This window comes from Chiloscyllium plagiosum, chromosome 7, assembly GCF_004010195.1.
Source record: "Chiloscyllium plagiosum isolate BGI_BamShark_2017 chromosome 7, ASM401019v2, whole genome shotgun sequence".
Lineage (NCBI taxonomy): Eukaryota > Metazoa > Chordata > Chondrichthyes > Orectolobiformes > Hemiscylliidae > Chiloscyllium > Chiloscyllium plagiosum.
In genome coordinates, this window is record NC_057716.1 from 4,989,509 (window position 1) to 5,013,965 (window position 24,457).

The following is a 24,457-nucleotide window of genomic DNA, read 5'->3' on the forward strand; positions in this document are numbered from 1 at the left end:
CCCCCCATCCTCCTCTCACTTATCTCTCCACCCTTCAGGCTCTCTGCCTTTATTCCTGATGAAGGGCTTTTGCCTGAAACGTCGATTTTACTGCTCCTCGGATGCTGCTTGAACTGCTGTGCTCTTCCAGCACCACTAATACAGAAAGACCACTTCATCATGTGCACAAAATGAACTTATTCTAGAACTGGCTTTTTAAAAATATGCAACAATTAGCAAATGTTTATCTCGTGATACATTTTCATCAATAATAAAGTTAAAAATCCTGTTTATAAAAATGAGGTTATTTTGTCTTTACCTAAAAATATTGTTGATATCTCTTTGTTTATTGTGTCTAAAGTCTATTTTACTTCTCGTTTTTATGTCTTCTAAGTCATTTCAAGACTATACGCTTCTGTTAATAAGTTGTAGATGTTAACTACATGGTTTAAGCTGTGAAGAAAATTGACATTTAAACCTTGTCAGGCCTCAGGCAGCGAATTACAAGCATCTTCTGGAAGCTTCTAAGACCTTCGGCCCATCGGCCAGGAAATACCTCTCGGTATGGCTCCTGAAAACAGCAGGAAAATTGAAAAATTATTGGAAAATACATACAAAATATTTTAAAAATGATAGTACAGATAATACTTTGTACTAAGAACTGTAAAAGGTTAGATTTTTAACCACATTAAATTTGAAACCACTGATTTCAATAAATATATTTGATATCCTTATTCCAACTAAAACATCAATGTTCCCCCATCTCAGCTATTCCTCAGTATGGTTTTTTTCTCCCTGGACACTACTTTATCCCAAACAAACTCGTTGTTCCACTATTAACCTGACCTTGCAAGTTTCTACCTTGATCTTCAATCTTCCTTGCCTCCTGAAAATTCTTGAACGTGTTATTTTGCAAATACACACCAATTAGTCCCACCACCCCTCTTCTGGATTGCGTCAAAGAAATTATGTATTCCGTACAATGAGTGCATAAGTTGTCTTGTCTCTCAAAGACAGTGTTTATTATATCATTCCCCTTCAATGCCCCTCATTTGGTCCATTCTGAAAATTTTCTTCGTAGGAAAACACTTTCAGCATTGGCTTCCATCTCCTCTTCTTCTTTCTCCTCCTGAAGTGAAACTTTGGATTCCAAAGGTGATGATACACTCTCATAATTGCAAGATTAAGGAGAAATCACAAACATGGAAACCCTTGTACATTAGCTATACATTTAGAGAGATCCCTTCTGGTTAAAGTTGTCATGGTGGTGGATAGAGGTTTACATGTGTGTTCCAGAAGTCCACCATCCCAGAGAATGCACTTAGTTATTTAAACCCAGTCTTTCCTCCTCAGGAATAAGAAGATGAAGTTCACCTCCTATTGTTGACATCCCTTGTCACCTCTCCAATACATCTGTGGATGGTAAACTGCAGCATATTTTCAATGTCATCAGCTTTTACTTTGAAGGATCCTATAGCTTAGGAAAAGGAGTGAGGGCGATCTTTGCAATCACAGAGAGGCTATCCTCCACCTGACTTAGACAGCATGTCACAGTGATCCAACTATATCAGTACCTCTTAGAAGCAAAGCCTCCTGAGCCTCTACTTCCAGTTTATCACAGATTAAGAGTCGTGCTTCTGGAAAACACTTTCTAGTTAGTGGCTTCAATGGATAGCCCTCATTCACTCTCCTCCTCAGGGAGACTTCTCTCTATGCCTCCTTTCAACATGCTGCTTATCTCATACTGCAACTACTTTCCTCATACATACACAAAGTAATTTTCTGCTTTTATGCAGTCAGCAAAAATGTCCGAATTGCTTCAGCAATTAAACACACCAGTCCGTAAACTTCACCAGAAAACAAGCTAATAGCACCTCACCTGCAATATACTGAGTAGCTTGAAGTAGCCTATTATAGGGCACATCATTCTTCTTAGCTCTTGTTATTTCAGGAGTCAATAAAGGGAAATCAATAAAGGGATGGAAGGTGTCATCAACAGTGCGATCAAGCAGCACCTGCTCAGCAAAAACCTGTGCAGTGATATCCAGTTTGGGTTCCGCCAGGGCCACCCAGCTCCTGATATCATTACAGCCTTGGTTCAAACATGGACAAAAGAGCTGAATTCCAGAGATGAGAAAAGAGTAACATCCCTTGACATCAAAGTGCATCTGACTAAGTGTGGCATCAAAGAGTCCTAGCAAAACTGGAATCAATGGATATCAGGAGCCAAACTCTCCACTGTGGTTGTTGGAGGTCAGTCATCTTTGCTCCAGAACATCTCTGCAGGAGTTCCTCAGGGTATTGTCTTAGGCCCAATCATCTTCAACCCCCTCATCAATGACTTGCCATCCATCATAAGGTCAGAAGTGGGGATGTTTGCTGATGATGATTGCATAATATTCAGCACTGTTCATGACTCCTCAGGTATTGAAGCAGAACATATTCAAATGCAAAAAGATCTGGACAATATCCAGGTTTGAGCTGACAAGTGATAAGTAACATTCATGCCACACAAATGCTTGGCACTGACCAGTCCCAACAGGAGACTATATAACCACCACCTATTGACATTCAATTCTCTCACAATTACTGAATCCCCTGCTGTCAAGATCCTTGAATGTCATTACTGCATAAACTAAATGGGAACAGGAGCAGGTCAGAGGCTAGGAATACTGTAATGAGCAGCTAACCTGGATGGGTCCAGTTCCAGCAACCTTCAAGAAGCTTGACACCATCCTGGAAAAAGCAGTCCACTTGATTGGCACCTCATCCACAAGCATCTAATCCCTCCACCACCAATGTTCAGCAGCAGCAATATGGTAGCAGTGTGTACTATCTACAAGATGCAAGTTCCCTCCCAGACACTCACCATCCTGACTTGGAAATATATCGCTGTTCCTTCAGTGTCACCAGATCAAAAGCCTGGAATTCCCTTCCTGAAGACATTGTGGATCAACCTACAGCATGTGGACTACAGCGGTTCAAAGCAGCAGTTCACTACACCTTCTCAAGGACGAGGGATGGGCAATAAATGCTGGCCAGCCAGCAATGCATTTGGTGACCAATTTTGAAATCCTGATGTTGCGTCAGCTGCTGGTATTTGTGATGTCATGATCATGTATGTTCAGCAAATTCTAGCACAAGGATAGAATGCACCTGTGTACGCCATGCAAGTTGACCTTGTGGGCTATATGGGAAGCAGCTACCAGGGCCTCCTGAATACTTATCTGCAGGCAGACCTGTGCAACATGACTAGAAAATATAAATGTCATGCAGATTGATTTTGCACTCTTCCTGCCTCAGTGAGGATTCTTCAGTTGAATTTGTTGAAGAGATGAGCTGTTGCTTGCTCACACATTTCACAATCCCTGTGATGGACATTGTGTGTGGAGTAGTATTTCTAAACACCATGAATTGCAATGCAGAGCCAATAAATTGTCTTACACAACAATGCATAATAAAAACCTTCCTTCACTGCTAACTGACACATTCAGACGATTAAATTAGAGACAATTTACTGAAAACTTTGAGCAACATCAAACGAAGCTATTATACAGTTTATGGAACCTATCTAAAACTGGCAATTTATCAGACTCTCAATTAATGCTAGGGCATGCAGGCAAATAGGAATTATATTCCAGACTGAAACAGGTATCTAAAATTTAGATCAGATTCAGACTAATGTTGCCTAACCTGTTAAATGCATTCAGCATTGCCTGTTATTCTTGCTCAGATACAGTTTCCTGGTTTTAGTATGTTAATATTCATATCAATTAGAAATTTCTGAGATTAAATCACCCTTACAAAAATAAGGATAAGAATCTGTCTACAATAACTAATCACTGCAGATGCTGAAAACATGAAAAAACTCAGTTGGTTAAGTAAATTTTATGTACTTATTTAGCCAGGTACATAAAAGTTTGACTAAATACGTGATGGACAAAGCAACAATACAGCAAGGTTGCAAACCACTCTTATACAAAATCTAACTAAGTTTATGAAAAGAAGAGATCAGCATTGTAAATACAAAAGGAAAGACGTGTTTATTTTGCACCCATTTGAAACAACTTCAAGCATATATGAATTAGGAACAACTAATGGACAGCCCCTGAGAGACTTTTAATAGTTACACAATTCATATACCTGTACTGTGGCAGTCTGTAATCATGTGCATGTTTCATATTATTTGACAAGTTAAATATCAAGCCTAAGATTGTACAGCCTGAATGCTTTGTCATTTTTCACAAAACAACTGTGCTACTCAAAGGTTTGTGTCATGTTTTGAACTAAATGCCTGATGGTAAGTAATGTTGCACAGTGCATTAAGGAGCTGTCATTTGTAAGAAAAAATTGCAGTCAGTTGTTTTGTATATCCTCTATACTTTGACAAGTACCAACATTTCAGCATGAGTAACTCCATCACTCTGTACAAGCTAAATAATCAATATTCTGATTAAATAACCTTGAAAGGGAATGTATTAAATTTGAAAAATCTCATTTTTCTTGCCACAAATTCCCAACCTACCAAGCTGTCATATACAGATTTCCATCCATCTAACAGAAGCACAAATTCCTTCCGGATGCCTGCAAATGCTTTAATCTCATCAAGACGGCAAAACTCGTCCCAAGCTTTTGTCGGAAGCCAGTCACATGGTTTCTCATAAGGGTTATCTAAGCCAATTCCACCAGTCAGCAAAAATGTCCATTCCTCATCATCAATCTGAAAGGAAAAGCATTAAAAATCAGATTATCTATATAATCTAATTAATAAATGATAAATAAGCACAACTCAAGGGAAAACATTGCTTCAGTTTGAACTTTTAATAAGATTTAAACCTTGTCATTGGAAGTCTGGATTTCCTTTACTTTGGAATGTTAAATGTCTATTTGTGCTTATAAACTAATAAACATCATCAGTAAGTTATTAATAACATAATGAATTGCACTATTTTAATTTTGTACTGGGCTTGTTCAATTAAAATGTCATGCAGGGCTTATTACAATAGAATCAAGGTGTAGTGTGTGCCTGATGACACTTAAGTTGATCATATGAAATCCAAGTGAATTTATTTTCTAATGGTTCAAGGCCACTGCATTACACCCATTCCAGATTCATCATGAACAATGTTGAGTGTCAACTGGCTACTGGCTGCCAATCATGAACTGGATGTTATTCTTGATAGGCAATGAGGTATCGAGGGAATGGATGGAAGGAAATGGCATCAAATAGGGCAAAGGTTTAATATGGGGTACTGTATTGTTGTCAAGGGACAACAAGTCATTTATCTCATCCCTGCACAATTCAGGCACTCCAGGGATAAAAATATAATATAATATGGCAGCCTGTTTCAGAAAAAAAATCAGAAATGTAATGAACCTGGCATTGTGTGTGTGCTCCTTTGCATTGTAACCCACATTGAATTATGATAGATTACTTGGGACTGCCATGTTTATCTACGTGTGTCTCAAAGCATGATGTAGTTTGGTGTACAAGTCGTTACATTCTGAAAGATTCATAGCAGGCTTCCCTGATCACTAATGTCAATGTTACTGAGCTTTAATGACAGTTTCAGTGTGTCAAAAGTGGCAAATGTGCAACATACAAATGATAGATCACACATAATGAAGGAATCAAAATTAGGGTTTTATATTTAATTTATGAGATGCCATTCCGACAGCACACTTTCTTTTAAAATGGAGGAAAGATTGTTTCACTTTCAATATCAAAAATTCAATATGGTCTAATCTAGTCAGCTAAAACTTTTACTAGGAATTCCTCGAATTAGCAAACATCAATATTATCACATTATTGACATAAATGCACGAAACTGACATGCACTGAACTTTTGCATGAGGTTGCAGCTATGTGAACAAATGACTGAGAGTTTCAGCAGATAAATCACAGAATCAGAGTAAATGTTCCAGAAAATTCCAGTATAATCATAATTTTCATTTACCTAATATATGCCTACTTATCTTGGGCAACGCTGTTGAACTGTAATTACACTGAAAAATTCCACAAAATTTCAAACTTTATGTTTTTAGCTACCTTCACTCATGTTTGTTCTTATTATGGAAGTTCACGGTGATTCCCCCTTTAAACAGATTTCATTTATTACTTTTCAACTCAGGCCAAAAAGTGGAATTTGCTACAAGCTAAATGATTTACAAAAGCAATGCCATATTCTAGGGAGGAATAAAAGCTTCTGTAAGACTATAGCAAAATAAACTTTTTAAAAAATAACTGTACATAAGTTATAATAATGTCTTACAGGAATACTGATTAAAAGAAAACATTTACATTATTGCCATAATCCATAATTTTCCCTGTGTTCCTAAATATAATTTTCTTATATAACAGGGACTATACAAAAGTAAGAAACTGACCAGTCCTTCATGCCTTAGTAGATTTATTGTCAAGCAAAATGAAAACAGCAGCTTGTCCTTTTCAAAGAGTGATCGGCACACATTCACATACAATGAATAAGTAAAATACTTTTGTAGAATCATCAACCTGCAAATGTTGAAAAATAAATTAAAGATTAAAAGATATATTTAAAAATGCAACTATAAACAAGCTAGTGTTATTTTCATAGGTTATCTGCTTAATGTCATATGAAAAATCAAAAATTTCCATCATGTATAAAGATTGCCTTTTTATTTTAGTGTTCTTTTAAAATTGTGGGTTGAATTGTAAAAGAACTATTGTTTAAAGAATGACGCATGTTGTGAAAAGCAACTGGCCTGACACTTAAGGCAAGCAGTGTGTAAATAGCTGTTGAAAAAGCAGTAATTGAAGTGATTGCAAACAAATTGAAACCAAAGGGTTCTGTATCCAGATGCAGCTGGACGGTAACAAGACATTGAATGGTCAATGGACAACTGATTAATTATTGATGACAAAAGCCTTTTGCCTGCCAATGACCTTGTGATTAGTTCTCAGGTAACTGAACAACTAGGAGGTGGAATGAGGTAGAGAAATGTTTTGATCCCAACAGCACAGAAGCTCTGCCCTCTGCAGTAAAAAGCCATTTTAAATCTGAAGAAAACTAGTTCATCTTTACTTCAGCAGTTTTGTAAACTGTGACACTTAACTGCTAAGTCAGACACCTTTTATAAACTAATCAGCCACCTGTGTCTCTTGAAAACCAGTGGAAACATCCAAAGAAAGACAATAAAAAAGCAACATTCTGACCAGTACAAGGATCATTTCCTTGATCCGTTAGTAGAAACCACTCCAGTCTCCCACTTTTTGCGTGCCCAGATCCTATTTTTTCCTATTCATTTGTTTGTCTGTCTGAATGCGGGTAAGGAAGTGTTTATAGGGTGATAAAAGTTTTTAATTTATAGAGTTATATGCTGATGGTTTATCACTGTTTATCTGTAGCTGGAATCTAATCACTTGAAATAAACAGCAAATCTTACTAAGTACAAACATAGCCCATGCTATCAACCTAGGTCTGGAAGTTAGATATATTCAGGAATTTTGTCACTTTATTTTGACAACTTTAGCTTTTTTGACAAGTCCAGTAATAGCAGGGCTCAATTTCCAGCACCTTACCCGGGTGAAGTATCACACAAGTCTGCTTGTCAGTTCATATAAAATGCAGCAAATCTTTCAAAGATGTTCAGAGTTTGCAAGCTAATTTTATAATAGAGAAAGGTCTACTGCTAGAACTTGATTTTGTTTTAAATCTTAGAAATCTATCAAATAATGTTCCTCTGCAATTTATTTCAAATTTGTGTTTATATTCAAGACAGGACATTTTTCATTTTCATTGTGGGCAATGACTAATTTCATGACAAGACATATCGCTTCCCTTATTTCCCTTGCAAAATTCAGATGTCATTTTAGAGAGAATATTTTTATTTGAAAATATAAGTTACCAATTAATGGTTATTTCACAGGATAAAGATTAAGATATGTTTTAAACTTCTGCCTAGTTGTATGTGATAGCTTTATTTTTTAAACAGAAGTTGCTGTGCTGACAATTTCAGAAACGTGTTTAGGCCAGTGAAAAACTCGCAAGGAGTCCAATAATGTATTAAACTAATTATATTTTTGTGATGTTACTGCATACTAGTTGATGATGGCATCACACAGAAAGCAAATATAGAAATTTCTCTCACTTGCTAAAACCGTCACCCTAAATCCTACATAATTGCTAACTATTTCTATGCAAGTCAATTTCTACTTGTTATTTATTCTCTAACACTGAATGGTAATGAGACCCTATGGCAGAACTTTATCAGGACAACAGAGGACCCTTCAGAAGCTGGAAAGCTTGGGGCAACACCACCTTAGCCATTTCAGGAAGTAAAAACAATGACAGCAGATGCTGGAAACCAGATTCTGGATTAGTGGTGCTGGAAGAGCTCAGCATTTAGGCAGCATCCAAGGAGCTTCGAAATCGTTCTCATTTCAGGAAGTCCTTACTGACCATCGAACAGGTAATGAGCTACCATTATGGCTCATGTTTCTCCATAGCGTTTTTGACTGACTGTTTTTTGGAATAGTTCTTTATTTTAAAAAGTGAATTAATGATTTTATAACGAGATTGGAACATACACTCTCCACCCACAATGCTCAATTGCTGAAGTGTGTAACATCTCCAGGGTGCATGATAGGAATCCACCAAGACTCCTTTGACAGCACCTTCCAAATCTATGACTACTGCCATCTAGAAGGACTACATGGGAAGACCATGACCTTCATATTCCACCCCAATGCAATCGCCATCCTGATTTGGAAATCTATCAGTGTTCCTTCAGTGTCATTGGGTCAATTCCTTCCCCAAAGGCATTATGGGTTTACCTACACCAAATGGACTGCAATGTACAAAAAGGCAGCTCACCACACCAGCTTCTCAAGAGCAACTAGAGATGGGCAATAAGTGCTGACCCAGCCAGCTCACCTACCATGAATGAATGTAAAAGGAGCCACCTACATTTAGAACAGAGAACATAGAACTTTACAGCACAGTACAGGCCCTTTGGCCCTCGATGTTGCGTCACCATTAATCTGATGACCATTTAACCTACCTCATTCCATTATTATCCATATGTACATCCAATGCCCGTTTAAATGCCCTTAACATCAGCGAGTCTACTACTGTTGTAAGCAGACTGTTCCACGCTCCTACTACACTCTGAATTAAGAAACTACCCCTAATATTCCTCCTAAATCTATCACCCCTCAATTTAAAGCTATGTCCCCTCGTGTTAGCCTTCATCATCTGAGGAAAAAGGCTCTCATTGTCCACCCTATCTAATCCTTTGATTATCTTATACATCTCAATTAAGTCACCTCTCAACCTTCTTCTCTCCAATGAAAACAGCATCAATTACCACAGCCTTTCCTCATAAGACTTTCCATCCATACCAGGCAACATCTTTGTAAATCTCCTCTGAACCCTTTCCAAAACTTCCACATCCTTCCTATAATGTGGCGACCAGAACTGCACGCAATACTCTAGGTGCAGCCTTACCAGTCTCTTGTACAGCTGAAACATGACCTTGTGGCTCCAAAACCCAATCTTCCTACCAATAGATGCCAACACACCATATGCCTTCTTAACAACTCTATCAATCTTGGTGGCAACTTTTAGGCATTTATGCACCTGGACACCGAGATCTCTCTGTACATCTACAGTGCCAAGAATTTTACCATTAGCCCAGTACTCTGCATTCCTGTTACTTCTGCCAAAGTGAACTACCTCACGCTTTTCCACATTAAACTCCATTTGCCACTTCTCAGCCCAGCTCTGCATCTCATCTATGTCTCTCTGTAACCCATAACATCTTTCAACACTATCCGCAACTTTGTCTATCTTAATGTCATTTGCAAATTTACTAACGCATCCTTCTACACTCGCCTCCTGGTCAATTACAAAAATGACAAACAGCAGTGGCCCCAAACCAGATCTTTGCAGCACACCACTGGTAACTGAGTTCCAGGCTGAACATTTACCATCAACCACTAAGCCTCTGTCTTCTTTCAGCTAGCCAATTTCTGATCCAAATTGCTAAATCCCCTTTAATCCCGAAACTCCTTATTTTCTGCAATAGTCTACCATGTGGAACCTTATCAAAAGCCTTACTGAAGTCCATATAAACCACAGCAACAGACTTGCCTTCATCCACCTGTTTTGTCACCTTCTCAAGGAACTCAGTAAGGTTCGTGGGTCACGATTTACCCTTCACAAAACCGTGTTGACTATTCCTAATCAAATTATTCCTTTCCAGCTGATTATAAATTGTACCTCTTATAATCTTTCCCAACACCCTACCCACAACCGAAGTAAAGCACACAGGCATATAATTACCAGGATTGTCCCGACTCCCCTTCTTAAACAGGGGAACAACATTTGCTATCCTCCAGTCTTCTGGCACTACTCCTGTTGACAATGATGACTTACAGATCTAAGCCAAAGGCTCTGCAATCTCCTCCCTGGCTTCCCAGAGTATCAAAGATAAATCCCATCTGGCCCCAGGGTCTTAGCTATTTTCAAATCTTCCAAAATTGGTAAAATCTCCTCTTTGTCAATATCAATCCCATCCAATCTTGTAGCCTGTGTCTCCATATTCTCAATAACATTGCCCTTTTCCAATGTAAATAAAGATGAATAGTATTCATGAAGTGCTTCCCCATGTCCTCAGATTCCACACAACTTTCCAATACTAAATTTGAGTGGCCCTAATCTTACACTAGTCATTCTTTTATTTCTGATATACCTATAGAAGGCCTTAGTGTTTTCCTTGTTCCTATCCTCCAACAACTTCTCATGCCCCCTCCTGGCTCTTCTTAACCCTCTCTTTAGATCTTTTCCAGCTAACTTATAAAGTTCAAGTCCCCTAACTGAGCCTTCATGCCTCATCCTCACATAAGCCTTCCTCTTTCTCTAGACAAGAGCTTCTTTAGTGAAGCATAAGCTTAAGATTTATTCCACAGCTGCCAAAATGCCCTAGCAGTAGCAAGGTGTCAGATATGCCTCATTAAACTAAGGGCACTCTCTCCGAACCCACTCCTTGAGAACCCACTAACTTCAGCCTATAAATGCACATATCTCCATAAAGATATATGGAGGTGTAGCCTTTCTAAAAATACATGGAAGATCAAAAACCAAAATGGTAATGCTCATATACGTCAAGGAAAAGACGAAAGGGTGAGGACCCAGAAATTATTGGAGGGATTTGTCAAATGGATAATGGAACTTTAGTTATTTCCGTCAGAGTAGAAATGAAAGAATAGGCAGGATGAATGCCTGGCTTGAGGGATGATGCAGGAGGGAGTGGTTCAGATTTTTGGGATATTGGGTCCGGTTCTGGGGGAGATGGGACTATTACAAATTGGACAGTCTATACCTGGGCCAGACTAGAACCAATGTCCTCGGAGGTGCTTTTGCTAATGTAGTTGGGAATGTTTAAACTAATATGGCAGGGGGATGAGAACCAAATGAGGAGGTTAGTAGCCAGTGAAGAGGTAGTAACTAAAGCCTGTAAGGAACTAGATAATGCAGTCAGCGTGACTAAGGGGAAGAGTAGGCAGGGAGCAGATGATGAACATAAAGGGTTAGATGGTCTGAGGTGCATTTGTTTTAATGAAAGAAAAGTAGTAGGTAAGGCAAATGAACTTAGGGCTTGGATTAGTACCTGGGAGTATGATGTTATTGCTATTACTGAGACTTGGTTGAGGGAAGGGCATAATTGGCAACTAAATATCCCAGGAAATAGATGCTTCAGGTCCGATAGAGAGGGAGGTAAAAGGGATGGAGGAGTTGCATTACTGGTCAGAGAGGATATCACAGCTGTGCTGAAGAAGGGCACAATGCAGGACTCAACAGTGAGGCAATATGGGCAGAGCTCAGAAAAAGGACGGGTGCAGTAACAATGTTGGGGCTATACTACAAGTCTCCCAACAGTGAGCATGAGATAGAGGTACAAATATGTAAACAGATTATGGAAAGATATAGGAGTAACAAGGTGGGAGTGGTGATGGGAGATTTTAATTTTCCCAACATCGACTGGGATTCACTTAGTGTTAGAGGTCTAGATGGAGCAGAATTTGTAAGGAACATTCAGGAAGTTTTTATAGAGCGATATGTAAATAGTCCAACCTGGGAAGGGGCCATACTGGACTTGGTGTTGGGGAATGAGCCTGGCCTGGTGGCTAAAGGTTAAGTAGGGGATTACTTTGGGAATAGTGATCACAATTCCATAAGTTTTAGAATACTCATGGACAAAGATGAGAGTGGTCATAAAGGAAGAGTGCTAAATTGGGGGAATGCCAATTATAGCTAAATTCAGCAGGAGCTGGGGAATGTGAATTGGGAGTAGTTTTTGAAGGTAAATCTACATTTGATATGTGGGAGGCTTTTATAAAGAGGTTGATTAGAGTGTAGGGAGAAAGTGAGCACTGAAGATGCTGGAGATCAGAGACAAAGAGTGTGGTGCTGGAAAGGCACAGCCAGTTAGGCAGCACCTGAGGAGCAGAAGAATCGACGTTTCGAGCATTAGCCCTTCATCGAAAAATGTGGTGAAGAACCTATGCTCCTCAAATGTTGCCTGACCGGGTCTACCTTTCCAGCATCACACTATTCTACTCTGATTACAGTGCAGGACAGAGATATCCCTGTGAAAATGAGGGATAGAAATGGCAAGATTAGAGAACCATGGATGACAGGTGAAATTGTGAGACCAGCTAAGAGGAAAAAGGAAGCATACATAAGGTCTAAGCGATTGAAAACAGACTAAGAATATTGGGAAAGTAGGATGAACCTGAAATTAGGAATTAACAGGGCTAAAAAGGGTCAGGAAATATCTTTAGCAAACAGGGTTAAGGAAAATCCCAAACTCTTTTATTCGTATATAAGGAGCAAGAAAGTAACTACAGCAAAGGTTGGCTCAGTCAAGGACAAAGGAGGAAAGTTATGTGTGGAGTCAGAGAAAATGGGTGAGATTCTTAATGAATACTTTGCATGGTATTCACTGTGCGGAGGGACATGATATATGTTGAAATTAGGGATAGATGTTTGATTACTCTAGGTCAAGTTGGTATTAGGAGGGAGGAATTGTTGGGTATTCTAAAAGGCATTAAGCTGGACAAGTCCCCAGATCCGGATGGGATCTATCCCGGGTTACTGAGGGACATGACAGAGGAAATAGATGGGGCCTTAACAGATATCTTTGCAGCATGGGGACACGGGTGAGGTCGCAGAGGACTGGAGAATTGTTAATGTTGTGCCTTTGTTTAAGAAGGGTAGCAGGGATGATCCAGGTAATTATAGACTAGTGAGCCTGACCTCAGTGATAGGGAAGCTGCTAGAGAAGATCCTGAGAGATAGGATCTATTTACATTTGGAAGAAAATGGGCTTATCAGTGATAGGCCAGGTATTGTGCAGGGGAGGTTATGTCTTACCAACTTAATAGAATTCTTTGAAGAATTGACAAATTTGATTGATGAGGGAATGGTTGTAGATGTCATACACATGGACTTCAGTAAGGCATTTGATAAGGTTCCCCATGATAGGCTGATGGAGAAAGTGAAATCACATGGGGTCCAGGGTGTAATAGTTAATTGGATAGAGAACTGGCTCGTCAGCAGAATATAGAGAGCAATAGTGGAAGGGAGTTTCTCAAAATGGAGAACTGTGATCAGTGGTGTTCCACAGGGATCTGTACTGGGACCACTGTTGTTTGTGATATATATAAATGATCTGGAGGAAGGTATAGCTGGCTGATTAGCAAGTTTGCAGATGACACTAAGATTGGTTGAGTAGCAGATAGTGAAGGTTTCTGTCATAGAGTCATAGAGATGTACAGCATGGAAACAGACCCTTTAGTCCAACCTGTCCATGCCGACCAGATATCCCAACCCAATCTAGTCCCACCTGTCAGCACTCAGCCCATATCCCTCCAAACCCTTCCTATTCATATACCCAAATGCCTCTTCAATGTTGCAATTGTACCAGCTTCCACCACATCCTCTGACAGCTCATTCCATACACGTACCAGCTTCTGCATGAAAAAGTTGCCTCTTAGGTCTCTTTTATATCTTTCCCCTCTCACCCTAAACCTATGCCCTCTAGTTCTGGACTCCCCGACCCCAGGGAAAAGACTTTGTCTATTTATCCTATCCATGCCCCTCATAATTTTGTAAACCTCTATAAGGTCTCCCCTCAGCCTCCGACGCTCCAGGGAAAACAGCCCCAGCCTGTTCAGCCACTCCCTATAGTTCAAATCCTCCAACCCTGGCAACATCCTTGTAAATCTTTCCTGAACCTTTTCAAGTTTCACAACATCTCTCCGATAGGAAGGAGACCAGGATTGCACACAATATTCCAACAGTGGCCTAACCAATGTCCTGTACAGTCGCAACATGACCTTCCAACTCCTGTACTCAATACTCTGGCCAATGAACGATGTTGCCGTGTATGGAGAGTGCTAGCTACGAAGAGAGGTGGGGTAGATTAGGATTATTTTCATTAGAAAGACAGAGGTTGAGGGAGGACCTGATTGAGGTCTACGAAATCATGAGAGGTATAGACAGAGTGGATAGCAAGAAGCTTTTTCCAAGAGTGGGGGACTCAATTACTAGAGGTAATGAATTCAAGGTGAGAGGGAAACGTTTAAGGGAGATATGTGTGGAAAGTTCTTTATGCAGAGGATGGTGAGTGCCTAGAACATGTTGCCAGTGGAAGTGGTAGAGGCAGGCATGATAACGTCATTTAAAATGTAGACAGATACATGAATTGGGTGGGGAGCAGAGGGATACAGATCCTTAAAAAATAGGCAACAGGTTTAGATAGAGGATTTGGATCAGCACAGGCTTGGAGAACTGACGGACCTTTTCCTGTGCTGTAATACCCTTTGTTCTTTGTTCTAAATAGATCCACTCTTACCACCAGTTGAGGATGCACATCTGTTCAGAGGTTTTACTGTACCATTCAAAGACGTTTTATCCACTTCACTACTTCATCCCTCTCTTCCCATCTCAACAGTGAATGGAAATTTACATTAGATTAGATTAGATTAGATTTTTGTGACTGTGGGAGGAAACCGGAGCACCCGGAGGAAACCCACGCAGACACGGGGAGAACGTGCAAACTCCACACAGTCAGTCGCCTGAGTCGGGAATTGAACCCGGGTCTCTGGCGCTGCGAGGCAGCAGTGCTAACCACTGTGCCACCGTGCCGCCCACATCTAGTGCCATGTATCAATACTTACATAGTGTTGCAAAAAACAGAAAATGTTCACATTTACAATATAGAGTAAGGGAATTATATCTTTACTCTAAGTATGGCTACTGTCAAATGATAATAGCAAATTACTGCAGATGCTGGAATCTGAAACCAAAAGAGAAAATGCTGGAAAATCTCAGCAGGTCTGGCAGCATCTGTAAGGAGAGAAAAGAGCTGATGTTTCGAGTCTAACTGGCCTTTTATCAAAGCTTCCATAAAAGTAAGATTTTACTTGAAGTAAAGCAAATTTTAATGGTATGAGACAAGAACTTTCAAAAACTGATTGAAGTAGACTGTTCGCAGGGAAAAGGACATCTGATAAGTGGGAGGCTTTCAAAAGTGTGATAATGTGAGTTTGTGTTAGAGTGAAAGGTAAAGCTGGTAGGATTAAGGAACAATGGATGAATAAAGATATTGAGGCTCTAATCTAGAATAAAAAATCATCTATTAGGTATAGATACCTTAGTTCAAATGAACAGTGTAAAGTATGCAGGAACATTCTTAAGAGAGAGATCAGGAGGGCAAAGAATAGATATGAAATAGCTTTGGCAGATAAGGTTAAGGATAATCCAAAGAGATTCTACAAATACATTAAGAGCATGAGAGCAACTAGAGAGAGAGTTAGGCCCCTTAAAAATCAAAGAGGTCATGTTTACATTGAACCTCAGGAGATGGGGGCGATATTAAATGAATATATCGCATTTACTATGGAGAAAGAAATGGAGGCTAGAGAACTCAGACAAATAAGTACTGATGTTTTGAAAACCGTTTACATCACAGAAAAGGAAGTGCTGGACTTAGAAAATATAAATCGCTAGGACCTGATCTAGTATATCCCAGGATGTTATGGGAAGTTAGGGAGGAAATTGCAGGGCCCTTCGCAGAAATATTTGTGTCATCTATTTTTCAGAGTAAGGTGCCAGATGACTAGAGAGTGGTTAATGTTATCCCTTGTTTAAGGAGGGGTTGTAAGGACAAGCCTGGTAACTATAGACCTCTGATGGGTGAGTTGTTGGAGGTGAAAGCTAGGATTTACATGCACTTGAAGAGGCATGGACTGATTAGGGATAGTCAGCATGGTTTTGTGCAAGGGAAATCATCTTCACTATTTTGACAGATTTTTGAGCAAGCAACCAAGATGATTGATGAGGGCAAAGTGATGGGTGTTGTTTACTTGGACGTTAGTAAAGCCTTTGAATAAGGTTCCACATGGTAGACTAATTAGTAAAGTTAGATCGCATGGGATTCAGTGTGAGCTTGCCATCTGGATACAAAATTGGCTTTATGGCATTGAGACAAAGAGTGGTGGTGGAGGGATGTTTTTTGTTTGGCAGCCTTTACCAGTAGTGTTCTACAGGGTTCAGTGCTGGGTCCACTTTTGCTTCTCATTTATATAAATGATTTAGATGAGAATTTAGGCTTGGTTGGTAAGTTTGCAGATGACACCAAAATTGGTGGTAAGTGGACATTGAAGAGGGTTATGTAAAATTACAAAGAGATTAGATTAGATTAGATTACTTACAATGTGGAAACAGGCCCTTCGGCCCAACAAGTCCACACCAACCCTCCAAAAAGCAACCCACCCAGACCCATTCCCCTACATTTACCCCTTCACCTAACACTATGGGCAATTTAGCGTGGCCAATTCACCTAACCTGCACATTTTTGGACTGTGGGAGGAAACTGGAGCACCTGGAGGAAACCCACACAGACACGATCTTAATCAATTGGGTCAATGGACTGAGGAGTGGCAGATGGAGTTAATTTGGATAAATACAAGATAATGTATTGTGGTAATATAAACAACGCCAGTACTTATACAATTAAAAGTAGGGCTGCTTGTACAAATAAAAACAAATAGTGCTATAGAGTCATAAAGGCATAGAAATATACAACATGGAATCAGACCCTTTGGTCCAACTTGTTCATGCCGACCAGGTAGCCTAAATAAATCTAGTCCCATTTGTCAGTATTTAGCCCATATCCGTCCAAACCCTTCCTATTCATATATCCATCTAGATGCCTTTTAAATGTTGTAATTGTACCATCCTCCACCACTTCCTCTGGCAGCTCATTCCATACATGCACTGTTCTGTGCATGAAAAAGTTGCCCTTTAGGTCCCTTTTAAATCCTCCACCTCTTATCCTAAACCTATGCCATCTAGTTTTGAACTCCCTCACTCTGGGGAAACAACCTTGGCTATTTACCCAATCTATGCCCCTCATGATTGTATAAACTTTCATAAGGTCACCCCTCAGCATCCGACACTCCAAAACCCCAAACTATTCAGCCTCTCCCTATAGCTCAAATGCTCCATCCCAAGCAACATTCTTGTAAATCTTTTCTGAACCCTTTCAAGTTTCACAATATCCTTCTTATAGGAGGGAGTCCAGAATTGCGCACAGCATTCCAAAAGTAACAGCCTAATGAACAGAGAGACCAAGGGGTTCATGTACATATTTCTTTGAAGCTTGCATCACATGCAGACAGGGCAGTTAGGAAGGTAGTTAGCATGCTTGCCTTCATTGCTTGGACATTTGTATATAGGAGTTGGGACATAATGTTGAGGTTGTACAGGATGTTGGTGAGGCCTTTTCTGGAGAGTGCTATGTCCAGTTCTGGTTGCCCTGTTATGAGAATAATGTATTCAGCTAGAGAAAGTTCAGAAAAGGCTTACAAGGATGTTGCTGGGAATGAAGGATTTGGGTTACAAGGATAGGCTAGATACGCTGGGACTTTTTTCACTGCAGCATAGGGTTGAAGAGTGACCTTATAGAGATTTACAAAAGCATAAGGAGTTTAGATCAGGTGACTGGCAGGGTGCCTTTTCCCTGGGGTTGGAGATTGCAAGACCAGAGGGCATACTGTTATGGCGAGAGGAGAAAAATTTTAAAAATACATGAGGGGAAACATTTTTACACACGCAGTGGTTAGTGAGCAGAATGAACTTCCAGAGGAAGTGGTGGGTGTGTATACAGTTACAATGTTTAAAAGATGTTTGGATAAGTACATGAATAAGAAATGTTTGGAAAGATATGGGCCAAGCGCAGGCAGGTGAGGCTAATTTAGATGAGGATGATGGATAGCATGGATTGTTTGGACTGAAGGATTTGTTGCTGTGTTGCTTGACCTTATGACAAGGAACTGGAGTCTACATCTGCAGAGCTCCGTTAAAAATGTCCTTTATCACGATTCTTTGCATACAGTTATGTTTAATAAAGATTGTTAATGTTCACTCATTTGAACATGGACCTCACATTACTACATGGCAGTAACAATGACCAGACCCACAGAATCGAAGGCAGGAAAGAAAAGCTCAAAGTGAAGCTCAGCGATGGTAAACCACTAGGTCAATTAAGCGATCCAAATCTCGAAGTGGGAGAAACACCTGAAGTGAAGCTCAGCTATGGTAGGTGCTCATGAGTGATGGGCTTAGACCATAAAATACAAGAGTAGAATTAGGGCTATTTGGCCCATCGAGTCTGCTCTGCCATTTGATTGTGGTCGATATGTCGTTCAAATCCATTGTCCTGCCTTCTCTCTATAACCTTTGATCCCCTTGCTAATCAATAACCTATCTCTGTCTTAAATACACTCATTGACTTGGCCTCCACAGCCTTTCTGGCAATGAATTTCACAAATGAACCATCCTCTGGCTAACGAAATTCCTCCTTACCTTGGTTCTAAAGGGTTGTCTGTTCACTCTGAGGCTGTGCCCTTGGACCTAGTCTCTCCTATAGTGGAAACATCTTCTCTACGTCTTACCTAGGCCTCTCAGTTCTGTAAGTTTCAATCAGATTCCCTCTCACCATTCTAAACTCCACCAAGTACAAACCAAGAGTCCTCAACCACTTCTCATATAACAAGACTCTTATATCCAGCTGGGATCATTCTTGTAAATGTCCTCTGGACTCCTTCCAACATCAATGTATCCTTCCTTATGTATGGAGCCAAAACTACTCACAATGGTCCAAATGCAAGCTGACCAGAATCTTATATAGTCTCAGCAGGACATCTCTGCTCTTATATTCTAGCCCACTCAAAATGAATGCAAACATTGTATTTGCCTTGCTATCTGCCCATTGTACCTGCATGTTAACTTTAAGAGAATCCTTAACTAAGACATCTCAGACGCTTTGTGCTTCAGATTTCCAAACCTTTCTTTATTCAGAAAACAGTCTATGCTTCTATTCTTCCCACCAAAGTGCATAATCTCACATTTTCCCATAGTGTATTCCATCTGTGATTCCTTCACTCACTCTCCAAGTCCTTCTGCAGTCTCTCCACCTTCTCAACACTACCTGTTCTTCAACCTATCTTTGTGTCAGCTACAAACTTAGCAACAATGCCCTTGTTTCCATTGTCCAGATCACTAATGGAAAATGTGAATAGTTGTGATCCCAACAGTGACCCTGTGGAACCACTGTCATCAGCTAACATCCTGACACTTTATTCCTACTCTCTGCCTTTTGCCAGTTAGTCAAATCTTTATCCATGCAGGTATCTTACCCCTAACACCATGGGCTCTTTTCTTATTTAGCAGCTCCCTGTATGGCACCTCATCAAAGGCCTTCTGGAAATTCAAATAGATCTCATCCAACAGCTCTCCTTTGTCTAACTTGATTGTTATCTCCTCAAAACATTCTAATAGATTTATCAGGAATGACCTCCCTTGATGAAGCCATGCTGACTCAACACTATTTTACTACCCATCTCCAAGTACTTCACAACTCTACCCTTAATAATGGACTCTAAGTCTTATCAACAACTTCCTGCCTCTTGCCTTCTTCCCTTCTTAAGCAGGGATGTTACATTAGACACTTTCCAGTCCTCCAATGATTCTTGGAAGATTACCACAGATGATCCACAATCTCCTCAGTTATCTTTTTTAGAACTCTGAGTGTACTCCATCAGGTCTGGATCATTTCTCCACCTTCAGACTTTTCAGCTTCCCCAATACCTTCTCCCTAGTGATGGCCACTATACTCATCTCTGCCCCGGCTCTCTTGAAGTTCTGGTATGCTGCTGGTGTCTTCCACTCTGAAGACTGATGCAAAATACCAATTCTGTTCTTTCACCATTTCTTTGTTCTTCCATTACTACTTCTCTGGCCTAATTTTCCATCAGTCCCATGTGCATACCTAAAAGATGTCTTGCAATCTTCTTTTATATTACTAACTAGCTTACCTCATGTTTCATCCTATTCTCCTTACTGTTTTTTAAGTTATTCCCTGCTGATTTTTAAAGGTTTCCCAAACTTCTGGCTTCCCACTAATCTTCACTACATTGCATCTTTTCTCTTTTGCCTGTATACTGTCTCTGACTTCCTGGTCAGCCATGGTTGCCTCGTCCTCCCTTTAGCAGCTGTGCCAGACAATATCTTAGAATTTTAGAATCCCTTCAGGCCATCAAGTAAACACTGACTCTCCGAAGAGTATCCCACCCATACCCATTCTCCATTACTCTACATTTACCCCTGACTAATGGACCTAATCTACACATCCCTGAACACTATGGGCAATTTAGCGTGGCCAATTCACCTAACTTGCACATCTTCGGATTGTGGGAGGAAACCGAAGGGTCCCGGAAGAAACTTACACAGACACAGGGAGAAAAAAACTGTAAAATAGGGTCTTGTAATTAAAGCCTTCAACTTGTATTTTAATTTTATACAGAAACCCTATTGTAGACTAGGAAAGGTTTAAGCTATGCAAGCAAGGGATAAGGAAACTATTGACTCCTTCATAAACAATATACAGTATATTGCTTCACAGATAATATGGAAATCTTAAAGAAGAGTTAAATTGGGGCACTGTGTAGTGGCAGTACAAGATGAAGCTCTGTCAAAGTTTTTACAGAATAAGGATGACCTCATATTACAAACAGCAGTGTAGTACACCAGACAGGCTGAACTTCACAATGAAAACAGGCTTTTAATCCATGAAAAAAAAGCAATGTTCCTGGAGTCAGACTGCTAACTCCGATTGAGTCCAGTTTATTAATCAAATGCCTCTCAACAGGTTGGTGAGACAGCAACTATAGTGAGAAAATGGCACTGTGCTCACCATTGGTTTACATTGTGCAAGGAAAATTCTACATTGGTGATAGTTTTGCAAGGCAGAATGTCATACAACCCATAATATAGGCCTTTTCAAATAGTTTCCAAAGCAGCAATAAAATATATCAATATACCTTATGAAAATATAAAGTTAGACCACTTTAATCTCCAGCAGTACAAGAAGTAGATGCCACTAAGGATCAAGGTCAAACAAAAGGAGTTAAATACTCATGGTTAAATAATGATCTTAAAGAGGAGTACAGTAAAAGAATTTGGGGGAGTAAATACAGAGTAAGTTGAATTATGCTTTTACTCTATGTATGGCTGTTAGCATGCATGAAAGCACCTGCACCATTGCCACAAAGCTAGCCCTTTAATTTCTAAAAGCTGTTCCTTGGATCAAGGATACTCTGTCTTTGATTTTTTTCAGAGGGGTAATAAACCTGGCCAGGTTCCGATTAGACTGGTTTGGTGCCGAGATGAAAAGGATTTTGAGAGGCCTTTTGTTTATATGTAAACAGATGAGACTTCAGGCCAAGGTGATCATGTTTTAGAAGTGATCGGTAGAACGAAAGGGGAGTGGTCAGCTCTCTCACTGAGTAGTTTAGTTCAGTCCAGAACTGGTTGGGAGTTCAACAGTGAGCTGTGTGGAAACAAACTGTCTCTCTCTCTCTGACCATCTAACTACAACCTGTAAGCATCTGTTCCATTCACTTATATTGGTTTCTAAGGAGGTTTGCTTATTGGGGCTGTTGTGTATATTCGGAACAACATAATTAAGTCTAGTTTGGATAGACTGAGTTCTGTAGGGGTTCTTTATTCTGTTCTTTGTGTTTCATTGTGCAATTTTGTGAATAAACTTTTGTTTGTTTTTAACCTGGTAGTCAACCTCACTAACTTAATCCGGATAATTTTCACAATACACTTACCAAAACAAATTGCAAAGTTATGGTCTGGGCTGCCTGCTTAAGAATGTTTTGAGTGGTCTGTCCTAGTCCACAACACCATAAATGATGTCAGATCACATGGAACTCAACCTCAAGTCTGTATAACTCCAAAAAACAAGTCCTTTCTTATCAACAATATCCATTAATGTTCAATCACATAAGTGTCAATCTCACATTATGGCATACATGTTAGGCAAACTCAGCCACTCATTGTATTGCCTAATAAGATGGCTGCAACTCTCTGCTACTTCTCTTCAGTTCTCCCTCCATGATCTCAGATGAAGTAGAGGCTCACCTCTGTTATAGCTGAGATAGACCAAGTAGTCATCCTCATTATTGACCTGCAGAGGCTACCGCCCAGATGCCATTCTAGGGACACAGTCTCCATTACTCAGCATTACTGCACAGGAATTAGTAAGATGGACCAAAGAAGCCGATGATGTTCCTGGTGTCCTGTGAGAGGTGGCATCATTATCCTCTTCAGTGTCTGCCTCAGCCCTTAGCTAGCACTCTGGATGGCAGGAGGGATCACCTGATCAAACTAGATCAAAACTGGCATCCATTTAAACTATTTCTGCATCACTAGTATCATTGACTATGCTGCACAGTGTGATATACAAAAGTCCCAAATAGTTCCCTTGAGGTTGGCCATGCTTTCTCAATGCAGAAGTGCACAGTACCTGAATGGATTTCTCCATTCTCACCCCATGACCATGAACTACTTCTGGTAATTCCAGCATGTGAGAGTACAGCTGTACTCCTTGTCTAAGTAGAGCTTTCTTCCTTGCAATTCTCGAGGCCTGTATGTGTGCCCAGCCATACTGTGATTGTTGTCCTTTACCTTTTAAGAGGGGCTGCCCACAATTGACCCACTGGAACTCAGTCAGGAGCTAGATATGGTATGGAATTTAGTGGAGGGCAAGAAAGTCTCAGACTGAAAAAATAGATTAAACTGTAAGATGGAGAAACAGCGACAGATATTTCATAACTGCCAAAAAAAAATTCCTTTGAGAAAGAAAGACTATGAGAAAGATGTACTGGCCAAGGATGATCAGGATGTTATCCAAATGTAGAAAGGATGTAAAGAGCTGTAAAGATAAGTAGGAGCAAATAAGATTGCAAATAAGTTGTTAGAAACCAAAGCAAGAGTAAAAAATGAGAAAGTGGAGTATGAGGAAAAAGCTAGCAAGAAAAATAAAAACAGAACATAAATATTTATGTCAAAAACATTGGAAGGGAGAAGGTTGAGATTCTGAAGGGAGATTACAGAGAGTTAGGCAGAAATTTAAAAAGGAGGTCCTCAAGGGTAGTAATATCTGGATTACTCCCAGTGCTACGAGCTAGTGAGAGCAGAAATATGAGGATAGAGCAGATGAATGCATGGCTGAGGAGCTGGTGTATGGGAGAAGGTTTCACATTTTTGGATCATTGGATTCTCTTTTGGGCTGGAAGTGACCTGCACAAGAAGGACAGATTACACCTAAATTGGGAGGGGACTAATATACTGGCAGGGAAATTTGCTAGAACTGCTTGGGAGGATTTAAACTAATAAGGTGGGGAGGTGCGACCCAGCGAGATAGTGAGGAAAGAAATCGATCTGAGACGGGTACAGCTGAGAGCAGAAGTGAGTCAAACAGTCAGGGCAGGCAGGGACAAGGTAGGACTAATAAATTAAACCGCATCTATTTCAATGCAGGGGTCCTAACAGGGAAGGCAGATGAACGCAGGGCATGGTTAGGAACAAGGGACTGGGATATCATAGCAATTACGGAAACATGGCTCAGGGATGGGCAGGACTGGCAGCTTATTGTTCCAGGATACAAATGCTACAGGAAGGAGAGAAAGGGAGGCAAAAGAGGAGGGGTAGTGGCATTTTTGATAAGGGATAGTATTACAGCTGTGCTGAGGGAGGATATTCCCGGAAATACATCCAGGGAGGTTATTTGGGTGGAACTGAGAAATAAGAAAGGGATGATCACCTTATTGGAATTGTATTATATCCCCAATAGTCTGAGGGAAATTGAGAAACAAACTTGTAAGGAGATCTCAGCTACCTGTAAGGGGATTTTAACTTTCCAAACATCGACTGGGACTGCCATAGGGTTAAAGGTTTAGATGTAGAGGAATTTCTTAAGTGTGTACAAGACAATTTTCTGATTCAGTATGTGGATGTACCTACTGGAGAAGGTGCAAAACTTGACCTACTCTTGGGAAATAAGGCAGAGCAGGTGA

The 24,457-nt window shown here is 40.1% G+C and overlaps 1 protein-coding gene across 1 annotated transcript in view; it reads right to left on the minus strand.

The window, feature by feature from the left end:
• The window catches only part of dnah7 (dynein, axonemal, heavy chain 7), a 414,399-nt gene that overhangs the window by 96,512 nt on the left and 293,430 nt on the right, over positions 1-24,457 (minus strand). Inside the window, exons 51-53 of the mRNA XM_043692898.1 lie at positions 6,367-6,493; positions 4,505-4,699; positions 458-550 (exon numbers count right to left, since the gene is read on the minus strand). Coding sequence (XP_043548833.1) covers positions 458-550; positions 4,505-4,699; positions 6,367-6,493 — 415 coding nt within the window. The remainder of the gene's footprint in view (positions 1-457; positions 551-4,504; positions 4,700-6,366; positions 6,494-24,457) is intronic.